We start from the raw sequence: 13581 nt of genomic DNA, 5'->3' as shown, positions 1-13581 counted from the left end.
GGCAGCAAGTGAGTAAGTAATACCAGTCAGACCTTGACTCCTTGACAAATAAATACAACCACGGTTGGGTTTCAAAGAAGTTTAGGCTTCTTTTAGAAAGTCAACAATAAAAAATATTTTTCTCAAGAATGCTTAGTCCCACTAATCACAGAAATGTTAACAAAAAGGCAATCAAGGTATCAAGGAATTACATGATACCTTTAAAAAGAGCTTTTCATAGGAGCCTAATTTTATTAAATTCACTTTCCCTAGTAAAGACCTTATCTACAATATTCTTGATAGAAAATGTCAAAAAATATAAACACAGAATATTTCACTTCATCTGGAATTCCACTCAACAGACAGGTGTGATAGTTAGATGTGTAAGCTTGCTTGTCACAAATTTAGCAAAAATGCAGACATGTGATTCCTGTCATTGAGCTCAAGTGCTGCTCAATTGCTTTTTGATCACTCATTGTATCAGAAGCGTCAGCCATCTAATTCTGATGCTCTAGGGAAACACAATCGATTCCTTTTGGGAGAGGATCCAAGAAGAACAATATAGGGGAGGATGAGGAAACACTTTTTGTTTGGATGCCAGGCAATTACAGTTGCTTGAGGGGCGAGAAAACAATTCATCCTAGCCAAACAGTGATATAAATGTGTAAAATGCTCATCTAAATAGGAACTAATACTGCGGCACAAGCAGCTAATTTGTGCAATAGGAGGCTGAAATAACAGGCTTCTGGCTATGTATTTGCTGTTTGAGAGGAAACAGCCTCCTGCAGCCACATTCCCTAGCCTAGAGGAGACCATTAAATGCAAACATGTTATATAATACTTATCATGAAATTGATCTGTTTAGACTATGTGGATGAATTTATCTGTGGTAACATATTTTTTTTTTATCATACATGACCAAAGGGCTATAGTGTTTTCAATCGATCATTACAGTTACAGGTAGACGTAATTAATTTTATCTTAAAATTCAAATGATACATTTTAATAAATTATATTGTTTTATATATAATATATGATTTACATATACCATAACATTTACTCCTTTAAGCAGCCAAAGCTCTCTATGTTTCTGTGTCCGCACTAGCAGATTTTCTATTCTTGTCCCATGCTGTCTTTCTTGCTGAATATGCCCGTGGCACACACACACACACACACACACACATACACATACAAATACATTACTGTGTCCTGCTTTTACATGGACAGTCACAAAGCACTCACTCATAATTGTAATCAACCTGACAGTAGCATCCCAAAACCAAAAATAGACCATTGCATTTCCTGCAATCAACTTTCATTCACTCATATTTACACTTAAAATCTTTAATACAAGGTATTTTTACCAATAAGGAAGGCATCACTTAGCCAAGACTGAACTCGGCTGTTCCAGCGGTACAGCGGAAGTGGCAAGAAGACGGACTTCTCAGGGAACGAGGGTTACATACGTAACCGAGAATACACATATGATCCAGAGGGATCCATATGGAGAAACACTGGGGTGTACAGCCGCAGGTGGAATACTTCAACCCCTTTTGTGGCATGGTGGTTTGCCAAGGGAAAGACACATGCTCAGAAAGGCTTACAGTGGAAATAGACGTGTGGGGGTCATTTAGAGGAGGGACCATGCACATGGGAGGCACCTAGCCAATGCGCTGGCAATAGACACTGGCGTCGACGTCAGCAGTGCTGGAAAAACTCAGGGATAATGAGGCTCACCCGAGGAGAATATTGCATGTATCCAGTCCGTGGAGTGGAATAGCGAGCACGCGAAGACACCTGAGCGGGTCCTAGCATATATATCTATATAAAGGCTAGATGTCTCACGACGGAGTATTTATCGTCATCACCAGCGGCCATCTTGTCACAGACAGGCTTTCTGGCGGGCTCTGTGGTATCTGATTTAAGAAATACTCTTATCTCGTTGAAATCTTGACGGATTTACAAACGGTTTGGTTTCTTACAAACGTTATTAACGTGGCTATAATTTTGGATGATTATTTATTCATACACTTATTATTCATAAGTATGCAGTATCATAACTACATCTCTGCCGTTTATAACAAACCAGACCGTTTGAAAATCGGTAGAAAATTGAGCAAGTTACGGTGATTTAAAAAGTACATGCACCATTAAAACAATGTTACCAGTGAGCGAGCTGCCTGTGACAAGATGGCCGCCAGCTGCTGACGTCGACCACCATTGGCCAGCAGCGCGGACGAGATATCTAGCCTTTATATAGATATCTATGGGTCCTAGTACCGTCTGGTTGAAGCGAGTACATGGACGGACACAGGCTCCACTCGGAGATTGTAGAACCTGGTGAATGTAAGGGGTGTCGCCCAGCCTGCAGCTCTGTAGGTGTCTGTTAGCGAGGCGCCATGCGCTAGAGGTTGCCACACTCTGGGTGGAGTCGGCAGTCACACCAAGGGGGCACGGTCAACCTTGCTGCTGGTATGCCAAAACAATAGCGTCCACTATCCAGAGGGACAGCCTTTGCTTGGACAGAGCCTTTCCCTTGAGCTTCCCACCATAACAGACAAAGACCTGGTCTGAGGTCCATGAAACACTGTATCCTGTCTACTGTACGTAGGCACGAAGTGCGCGTACTGGACAGAGCAGTGCCAAGGCTGGGTCTGCCTCCTCCAGGGGCAGCGCTTGCAAGTTCACGATCTGGTCCCAGAAGGGAGTGGTAGGAACCTTGCACACATATCCAGGCCAGGGTCTCAGGGTCATGTGAGAAAATTAGATTTTCCCGGCCCGAATTCCAGGCTTCATCTACAGAAAATGCGTGCCCTACCCTCTTAAATGGAGGCTGATGCAACCAGGAGCGCTGTCTTCATTGACAGGAACTTAAGCTCCACTGATTGTAGAGGCTCAAAGGGAGCACTCTGCAGACCATTTAGAACCACTGAGAGGTCCCAAGAGGGAATGAAAGGAGGACGAGGAGGATTCGCCATCACATCAACACCGACTGTAAGCTGTTCGTCTAGAAGATTCTCGAAGATTTCTTCGAGAAAGGGGTGTGCAATTTTCTTTTTTGACCATTTTTTCTAAATCCTAATCCACTTACCGCCACTGAGTTAGAAGCACAAAATCCCCTGCCCTATCTTTAAGATTAAGTGTTTAATTCAAAGAAATCAAATTAAACAAATGTTGCTCTCCAGCTTAATTTCATCTGGTTTTGTTGCAATCCCTATATTTTTTATGCCTTAAGTGTCATGTGACTAACCTGTAGGAGCTGTTGCTTGAGTTTCTGTATCTCAGACAGGTTGAGTTCGCTGAAAAGATCAGAGACGGGGTGCAACACCTCTCCCTTCCTACCTCCCGTTCGGTGATATTCTCCATTCACCTTTGGTCCATGGCCATTGCAGTCATTACATCGGTTACTATCCTCATTGTTGGGGCTAGACCCGGATGCAGACGTGCCGTTGGTCGCAGCCTCCTCTGCGAACTTCAATCCCTCCACAGCAGAGATGGCCAGGTGGGTGCTGGCTCCATACACACTCTCTGTCAGGCTGAGCTGATGGGCCAGCTCCTTTCTGATATTGTTCTTTTGCTCTCTCTCACTCTTCAGAGCATCCAATGCCTCCTCCAACTGGCTTTCAGAGATATCTTTCAGGCGCAAAGCATCTTCCAGCTGGCTGTTGAGAAGCACCGTCTCTTCCTCAAATACTTTGATTTCATGCTTTAGACCTTCGTATTCCACCTGTAAATTTGAAAAGGGTTGACAATTATACATACAACATTATATAAATTTAGTAAATAACTGATCTCATTACCTAATATAGCACATAATTAAACATGCTTTTTAGCGTTTACATCTACACTTATAGTTAAAGCAGATTATAATGTTATAATGTATAATATATTGTATACTATTATATATGTATATACATATACATAAAATATGTTAAGTAAATAATTATGGTAAACATTTAGCTGAAATGTGACTAAATTATTTGTTTAATATTTTTTGTACTATAATTTGTATTTATTATTTTTACTATTTTTTGCAAATTGGTGGGTGTATTTATATTAATTTTACTTAAAAATATGTTATCCAATAACATCTAAGGTAATTTGGCAGTACACACAATGTGATTTCCCCAAAGTAGAACATGTTTATAAGTAAACATGCTTTCCCATCAAATCCTCCTATAAAATCATAGTCCTAAATCTTATCCTCCTAAATCATTATGAAAATGTTGTTGTAACCCCCGAACCCCAACCTTAAACCTAGCCCTCAAATTTGATTGGTTAAAAGGAATGTCGTTTCAGGATCAACAAGGATGGTGATCCAGAAACATGACCTACTTGGACAAATCATGTTACGCTTGAAGCTACAGTAGGAAAAACAGCCTGCTTAATTTTGAACAGGGAAGGGGCTAAAACTAAATTGTGGACATTTTGGTGCAAGAAACCTGACAGGCTAGTGTGAAGAAAAACTATTTAAAATTATTTACAAAAAACTATGTCCTCTGTAAGTAGAAAAGAAACAATTCATTTATGTAAGTATACTGGCTTTTGTTCACATAAAACGACATTGTGTTTCACAATTAGAGTGTGTAAATAGCATACCTGATTCTGCTTTAGTGTTGACACTAGTTTCTGTAGAGTGATGTTCTCCTCCTCCAATTCAGTGTAGTCCTGCAGCAGTCTGGTCTCTCTGAACTTATACTCTCTTATTTCCTCTCTCATCCTGCTCCTCTGTAGCTCTAAAATATCATTATTCTGAAAGAGAGAAATGGGAAGGACAACACAGAAAAAAAGTGAGTCATTCGGCTTTTTGAGCATGACCCCATTTCAGAAGATTGAACTGGGAGCCAGTGCAATTGAAGAAGCACAAGGGTAATGTGTTGGTGTAAAGATGTAGACATGTCAAGAGATGGGCAGCTGAATTTTGTAGAAATTGCAACCTCTTAATGGAATTTGCAGGTAGACCCAAAAAATTGCATTACAGTAATCAAGCCTAGATGTAATAAAGCCTTTCTGCATCAGGTTGTGTGAATTGAATTGAGTGTGAATTAACAATTTCAGTTTTAGAATAATTTAATTTAAGGAAGTTATGTTTCATCCATGCCTTTATTTATAAGCAGAGAGAGTTGAAGAGGCAGAAGTGAAATAAGGCTGAGTCCAAATATAAATCTGGGTTTCGAGAGCATAGCAATGACAGCTCAGGCATTACTTCTGGATAATCTGCCCAAGAGGCAGCATATAAATACTATACAGAATAGGACCCAACACTGACCCCAGAGGGATACCTAGTTGTAATGGCACAGTCTGAGATCTATTAGTACCCAGGTAGACACATGGGGAACGTTCTTAATGTTAAGATGTAAACCAGTTGAAGTGCCAAAAAGTCCAATCCACCTATGCAGTCTGTCCACTTTATTTGTTGTAATTTCAATGTTTACTGAGAACTAAATCTCTGAAAAGAGGCTATTAATAAAATAAAATAAACAATTAGCAGAAATAAATCCTATATATCCATTTAGAGTCTCCTTATTTTTATTATTGTGGTGGTATGTGGGAGTATGCCATGATGAATCTTTCTAAGCAACATATAAAGATCCTTCAGGCTTACATATAATAGCATTGTGTCTGTGAGTTAGAGTCTATGATGATACTGATCATGTCCATACTTGTGCAGACAAGAATGCTGGGTCACAAATTGCTTTCCGTCAGAGGAAACCAAGTCAGCACTTTCTTCCTCAAAGTTCAAACTATATGGGAAAGCCGAAACAAAGGCTTCTTTAACAGCTTAAACAGAATGTGACAACAAAAAGACAAAACATTGTCTAAATCTAAATGTTTCTGAGAATGTACTGTAGCATTAATCTATATAAAAGTGAGCCACAATGAGTGGTCAAAAAAGGTACCTCTTTATGGCTTTCTACCAAGGTACCGGCCCTTTCGTTTGCACAAGCATTCACAGAGTAGTAATCTTTGAAATACTTTGAAATTCTTCAAGAGCAGATTGCTAGAAAATCCCAATTGCTTAGAGTGAACCCCCCACCCCCTACCATTGCACAAACTGGGCAAAACTGCTGATGAAGAGTTAAAGGTGTGGAACAGACATGGGAACAGAGCCAGCCTGCCCTTGGGAGAAACCTAGATGCTGATTGGGCAGTCGGACAGGCGTGAGGTGCATTGCATGCATATTTTAATAATCTGAATAATATGTATGATACCAATCAAAAGTCTGAGGACAGTAAGACTTTTTTTTTCTGAGATTAATAAAAGAATTGAAACTTTTATTCACCAAGCATGCATTAAATTGGCCAAAAGTAACAGTCAAGACATTTATATAGTCTATTTTTTCAAAGAATCCTGAAAAAAACAAAAAAACAAAAACAAAACGGCATTATTGTTTTCAACATTGATAATAATAATAATAAATGTTTCCATATCAACAGAATGATTTCTGAAAGATCTCGTGACACTGAAGACTGGAGTAATGATGCTGAAGATTTTTAAATTGTATATATTTAATTGTATTTAATTTCAAATTGTAATAATTTCACAATATTATTTATTTCATATTATCTGTGTGCCATGGTGACTTCTTTCAAGATTTTTATGTGTGTGTGTGTGTGTGTGTATATATTTAAATATATATATATATGACATCCTATATTGTATCTATGGGGAAAAAATGTCTGTAGACATTCAACAAATTCTATCCACATTTAACTGAAGCTATCTCCAATAAATTTGCCACTCATTACTGGAATAAAAAGATCAAACATTGTTATAGTGTAAGATATTTTGCACACCCTGGACAATGACCTTCCCATGAGCTGGTATATTGATTACTGCACACAATATCACAGCTCACCCAGAGGATGTGATGTCTCATTGCATATTTTAAGCAATGCCAGGCCAGTTCAAATGAGCTGGGCATGAACTCCAGGGGATTACTGACCAATTATGTCCCACTACAGCTCTATTGTAGCAGTGGTAATCATAGGCTTCACACACTCAGGGGTCAAGGGCAGTGCAGTACTTAAACAGCAAAGTAGAGCAAACTAGTATGTGCTGTGCCAGAAACTGCAATAGTAATGCTGGTTTTAAGGCTAAAATACTCCACAAACATTATGAAGTACACAAAGGCTAAAATTTAACCTACAGGCACCAAATGGCATTGCAAAGATAATGACTTCCTAAAACTCATTCTGCCCTACCCTCTTCCATTGGTCAACAAATAGAAAGACCCGTCTCAAACCCGCACAGATTTTTGGGAAGTCAGTCTACGAATTGCTTTCTTATATTGTTCCTGTACAGTAAACTCGAATATCAACAAGTATTTTAACATAGAAAAAATGTTAGAAGACTTCAAGGAATCATATGATCAACTCTCAAACAACGTGTGAAATAGAAGTTATGAACACATTGTGCGGGTCTAAAATGTATGGCGCACACCATACGTCTCAAATAACATTACATTACATCGATACATTGATATCAATTGGAAAAAAAAGGGGATTTGTCTTGACAACATTGAAATGCAAAAAAAAAAAAAAAAAAAACAATGCAGGAAAACTTTTGCAGGTAATGTCATTTTTTTTCTATTGATAAAATATAACTGCTTTTCTAAAAGACATTTACCAAGAGCAGGATTAAACAAACAATACATTGATTTCTAAAGCCACTTTTGAAATGGCTATCTACAAATAGCGAATTGGTCTACAATCTACAAATATCTACAAATATTGAAATGGCTTCTCGAACAAGAAAAATTATAGGTAGGGACTTGATTTTTGTCCATCGGTAATTGATTGGACGGTTGTGGTTTACTAATGCTGTGATGTCATGTGAGTGACAGGATGTCCCACCCTCGCACCAGAGAACATATGTCAGAGAAGAGATGGCGTTCCATTGATTATTTGTCCTATAAATTAATAAAAACGCAAATTTTAATGTAATCTAGGCTGTCAGAGTACCTGTTTGTACTGTGATAATTACCGCAGGGTGAAAAACTTCATGAAATTCCCTGTCTCATAGGACAGCAGTGGCCGTGTGTGTGTACAGTGTGTCTTTGTGCCGACCTCAGGGTATTTCTCTTATGCCCCAGCTTAGCCATGGATTTGCCCCCTACAATGCGCTATGGCGACAGTCTCTGACCCTGACACCATTGACTGCTGACACACTACACGCACACAGACTCACTGCCCTCAAAATAACCCTTTGGTCCAAGATAAACTTCATGAAATTAATTACTTTCAGAAAGGGTGTACTAACTTATGTACTGTGTAATGTGTGCTGATGGCAGTTCCACCACCAGTACAAGAAAATACACAACTCACCTCTCTGAGGTCTTGCACCAGAGCGTTGAGACGTTCGGTCTCCGCTTGGGCGTTGGAGGCCACGGAGCTGCTCAGTTTGAGCTGAGTTTGAAGGTCCACCAGTCGTCCCATGTAATAGGCCTCTTTAGAGGCAGACTCCTGCAGCAACGTCTCTTCGTTTGTCTCACCATCCTCTGCTACTTTACGCTGGGTGGTGTAGGCCTGGCCGAACGCCTAGAGGAAAATAAACGACAGAGACTGAGGAATAGGGAGGAAAAAAATGGCACATCAGTGTTCAATTTATAGAAATTTCTACAGAAATTATGGGTATGTTCACAACAGCATACCATCAGGAAAGGATGCATTAAATTGATCAAAAGTAGCAGAAGACATTTAAAATCAATGCTATAAAAGATTTCTATTTAAAATAAATGCTGTTCTTTTGAACTTTCTATTCATTAAAGAATCCTGAAAAAACCTATCCACACAAATATTAGGTATAAATGATGTTAAAATGATTTCTGAAGGTGACACCGAAGACTAGAGTAATGATGCTGAAGATTCAGCTTTTACCATCACAGGAATAAATTACATTTTAAAATATTTTTAAAAGAGAAAAGTTATTTTAAATTGTGATAATATTTCACAATACAAAAAAATCTACTATATTTGTCTGAAAGTGTACTATACAATCAGAGCCACATGCAACGTTCTTAACTCAACCCCCAACGTAACCATTCAATATCATTATTGTAAAAGTCTCAGAAAAAGTATCATTCAATTAATCAGATTCATTTTCGAAGTTATAGACTCACACAATGAATTTGTGTAAACATTGTAGCAAATTATTTTTTAAAACATATTTCTGTATGCTGCACATATTCTATTTCAGAAAAACATATTCAGGCATATTGAGTCTTTGCATTGCATAAGAACATACCGATTTATAACAAATGAGCAATCAATTATCACATTGATGGATATGTGCCGTTAGCAATTGTCAAGAACAATTAAGTGACTCTCCATAAAAACACACAATAATGTGTCATTACAATATGACAGACTAGATCTTGCTCAGATTTGACCGAGATGTCAGCACTCAACTATGTATAGCAAGTATGTATCACCATTATGGTTAGATAGTACAATATGTGATGTGTTTTTCAATGCAAGTTTAATGCCAATTAAATTAAAAATTGGCTTCTGCTGAAGAGAGCCCACATTTCAACATCACCTGCCCAGGCAAAGTGCTGCACTTCAAGGTAACTGAGATAATATTTCAGCTGCTCGATCTGATCAATAGAAACAGTGTTCCGATTCCCCTGACACAGGTTTTCACCCCATGCAGATCCGGCGTTTCATGACTTAAGCATCCTGTCTTGATTGGAAGATGACAGTATGGTAAACAGGAAACAGGATAAGTGTAAACTTATCGCAAGGCTCTCACACCTCAATCAGTATATTAGGGTTATTAAAAATAATAAGGGTTATTAAATAGTTAAATCCTCATTTTATAATTTCATTACATTACATGTAGATTAGCACATGTGCAGTACATCTGTAAAGCACATCACATATCATAATCTGCTGGTGCAGGTAATAAACTCTGTGATGTTACTAATATACCAGGACCATTTTATAAGCAAATCATGACTGGAATGAGACCAGCAGAGACCTTCAAAAGAGAAAATCAATCGAAGATGCACTAAAAATCAATTGGAGTCCTAGTAGATGGCATCTTGCAACAAATCTGACTGAAGAGTGGAGGAGGTTAAAAAGTTGCTGATGTGGATTTAGAAACTGTCAAAGAATTAAAACACTGAATCAATTCCAGTCATTTCTAACTTACAACATAAATGCATCCAAGGTCAAAAAAAGAGTCTGAAACGGTTAATTAAGGGATTCGGTCTCTCTAAACTTCACCTTTCTGAGAGCCTACTCTGCTCTAATTGGTCGGATCTGTTGCTCTGTTTTGATTCGTCTACCGCTTACAGAACAATGATATGAACAGTAAAAATGCCGTTGGTTTTACTGTACCAATTTGAGCCTCCTTGCTTTCGCAGTGCAAAAAACAGTGTCTTCTCGAACTGTTGACAACATAAAGCAAAGTCTTCCAGGCCTTAGCTACATCTACTGTAGAGTTTGAGGGATGCTCAAAGTAGATGTTTGTAGGCAGAAAATGAAGACCATTGCTTATCAACGCATTCTCACTCCAAGGCGTCATCTTTGACCATGCTTCAATATTTGATGTTTTAGGCGCCCTTTAGCGTCACTTACATGACGCGATCCTACGGCGTCATCTAACTGACGCTAAAGGAAAGCGTCTGTTAGAGGACGCGGTTAGGTTTAGGTGTGGGGTGGGGGTAGGGTACACCCGATCCTAGGGCGTCATCTAACTGACGCTAAAGGGCGCCTAAAGCGTCAGATATTGAAGCATGTCCAAATGCTTCCCAAGGCGTCAGTTAAGTGACACCTTGGGGGTGAGAATGGGCTGTGCTTATTTGTAACTTCCTGCATGAATCTACGCAGGTTTATAATATTGAAATAACTGACGACTGGGTTCAGGCAGTTCAGAATCATTTGTGCAATTCGGTAATTTTTTTTTTTTTTTTTAACAGCCTAATATCTGAAAAAGCTTAAGAAATACAATATTTAAAAAAGTTGTTTGTGTAAATCCAAAAACTTTAATCATATGTAAATATATATTATACATATATTTATAAATAAAACAAAGTTTTATAACGTTTTATAAAAAAAATATTTTTTAAAAATGTCCCATTGCAAAAAAGTAATTATAATCGTTCTAAAAATGTATAAATAAATGCACAATCAGTCATTATTTATCACATTAACAGTTCAGCCTTATGAGCAAATATTATCTGCATATTAGTGTAAACATTTTTTAGAATTCTTTTTTAGTGCCTTTATAGTAAATCAGAGTATATTGTCTGTTGTGACCACAGACTATTTATCATACTCACCCATTTCATGAACATGAATAATGAAGTCTTTCCTACATTTTATTATTGTCAGGCATTTGATTTATGATGCACTTCGCACTTTCCACAGGTTCTATTCAATACTAGGCTTCAGTCGATAACAACTCACTGCCACAACATTATCAGTAAATAATGAATTACGGTTTGGTCTATTTCTTACTGTATGGATTCAGAATTTCTTTCAAATTCTATGAATCATTGTTGGGTGCACTATCCCTTTAATACTCACAGTTTTTCTTTTACATTTTTTTCTTTCTTTTTGATTGCTGAACTCTGGAGAGAATTAAGGCACAACAGCAAATGGATACACCACTTTCATTAATTCAGTGACAGAAGTGTGAATAAGCTCTCATTGTGATTTAAAATGAGGGCCTGTCAATGTCCCAGAATCCCTGCTGAAGGCCCTCTGCCTCCCAGCTGCGCTCTGAGAGAGAACAAGAGAGAGAAAGAGACATATCGAACTCACGTATAGGACGTTGCTATGACCACAGAGACTGGTCCTTTGCTGTATAATGTAGAAGGCAGATGGTTTGTGGAGAAGTGTGTCCGCAAAGCCGACTTTCTCCATCTGGTTTCTTTTATTTAGAGCGGGGTGGTCAAAATATGATGCCAAACTAGTCTCTAAACTAGTCTCTGAATTTAAAGTTTATGCAAATAACACAAATAAATAACCGAAGCACGCAAAATTGGGTCATTAACGTATTTAACGTCCCAAAGATAGATGATCTTAAGTCTGGAGTTTTTCAGTCTGAGCATTAGGGCTGCACGATTAAAAACAAAACAAAACAAAAAAACAAGCGATATACGATAACTCGTTAAATAATGCGATATTTTTTTTATTTTGATTATATTAAAAAATGTTTAATTATATAACCAACACATTATATTTTAAGAGAAAAAGCATCTTGTACACATTAGTGTTTAGCTTATTGCGTCTAATAACATTAAGTCCCACGTTTGTAACAGTCATGTGTCCAGTCTATTTTCGGTAACGCTTCCTTTTACAGTCTAGTTATCCATGTAAATACTATGTACTTATTTTAGTAACTGCAATTACTGGGTAATAACTAATACTAACCCTGAACCTACCCCTAAACCTACCCCTGTTCCATGTACTTACCTTATATTAGCCAGTACTTTCTAGGTACACTGTACTGTACTGTAAAAGGAAGCGTTACCCTATTTTCTTCTGTGTCGACCTACGCCTTTGACTTTTCCTAATCTTTTGAAGAAATAAAATCATTCAGTTACCACAAGCTATTGCGATTTGCATATCACGATAAGATTTTTCGATAATTCCTATATATCGTGCAGCCCTACTGAGCATCTACAATGGAACAAGCACCTGTTACACAGTAGATGGAAATTATGTGATTACCACAATATTAAAAACTCACGGTACATACTGTCCATTAACGAGAGTTTTTTTAAATGCAATCATAAATTATAAAAATGAACAATTTAGGAAATTTGCTAGAAAAAAAAAATGTTGAAAATGAGAGGAAATGTTTTAGAAAGATTTTATGACGATCATCACTGTAAAAAATATTTTTTTATCACAACATATTGTCTTTTGTCAAATCAACTTTATAATAATTTATTTAGTTTTTTGATGGTTAAATTAATCTACTTCATTGAATTAACTCACTTTTTCAGTTCAATCAACTTAAAATTTTAAGGCAATCCAGGTTACTTACTTTTTTAAGTTAAACCAACAATATTTTTTTACAGTGCATGAATATTTTTAATTGTTGTTGTTATATTTTTGATTTAGCTGCCACTAAACATCCCATTAAAAAAAAGTCAATGATCACTTGATATATCAATCATATGACCTGTTACCGTCTAAATATATATTTAAGTTTTCATTTGCATGCCAGCTTTACTGTAACTGTGCCAGGGAACAGTATGCTTTACATTGGTTACAACAACAGGAAGCATCTGAAAAGTGCGAGTGTCAAAAGCAACAGCCGTGATAACATTAAACAGCATGCTGGGTAAATTACTACTACGTACATTAAAGTACATATGCATGGGAAAGCAGTCATCGGTCAATGCTGTCAAGTGATTTGTTCCAGACAGCCATGGTCGCAGCATCTGCGTGTCAGTGACGGCAGGGCAGGAGTCTGTTCTGTAACGCTGCCAGCACAATCCAGAAAATCCTTGTTATTTCTATTTCCAATACAGAGCCGCGGTCCAACCTTGCATCATGTCTCATTCATTCAAAGGTATTGGCAATTGGTATGCATCTTATGTGCCTGAGTGTAAATAAAATATGCTATATGGTATTTGCAAGA

The 13581-nt window shown here is 37.6% G+C and overlaps 1 protein-coding gene across 8 annotated transcripts in view; it reads right to left on the bottom strand.

Annotated features, from left to right (window-relative positions):
• bicd1a (BICD cargo adaptor 1a) overlaps window positions 1-13581 on the bottom strand; it is a 103235-nt gene that overhangs the window by 11617 nt on the left and 78037 nt on the right. For all 8 annotated transcript variants that reach the window (XM_089116347.1, XM_089116346.1, XM_089116348.1 and 5 more), the window contains 3 exons: window positions 8307-8519; window positions 4579-4731; window positions 3230-3706 (listed from right to left, as the gene is read on the bottom strand). In XM_089116347.1, coding sequence (XP_088972473.1) covers window positions 3230-3706; window positions 4579-4731; window positions 8307-8519 — 843 coding nt within the window. The remainder of the gene's footprint in view (window positions 1-3229; window positions 3707-4578; window positions 4732-8306; window positions 8520-13581) is intronic.

The sequence above is a fragment of the Pimephales promelas genome, chromosome 10 (genome assembly GCF_988280905.1).
Source record: "Pimephales promelas chromosome 10, fPimPro1.hap1.1, whole genome shotgun sequence".
Taxonomy (NCBI): Eukaryota; Metazoa; Chordata; class Actinopteri; order Cypriniformes; family Leuciscidae; genus Pimephales; species Pimephales promelas.
The sequence above is the reverse complement of the archived record's forward strand: the minus strand, read 5'-3'. Positions and strand labels throughout refer to the sequence as shown.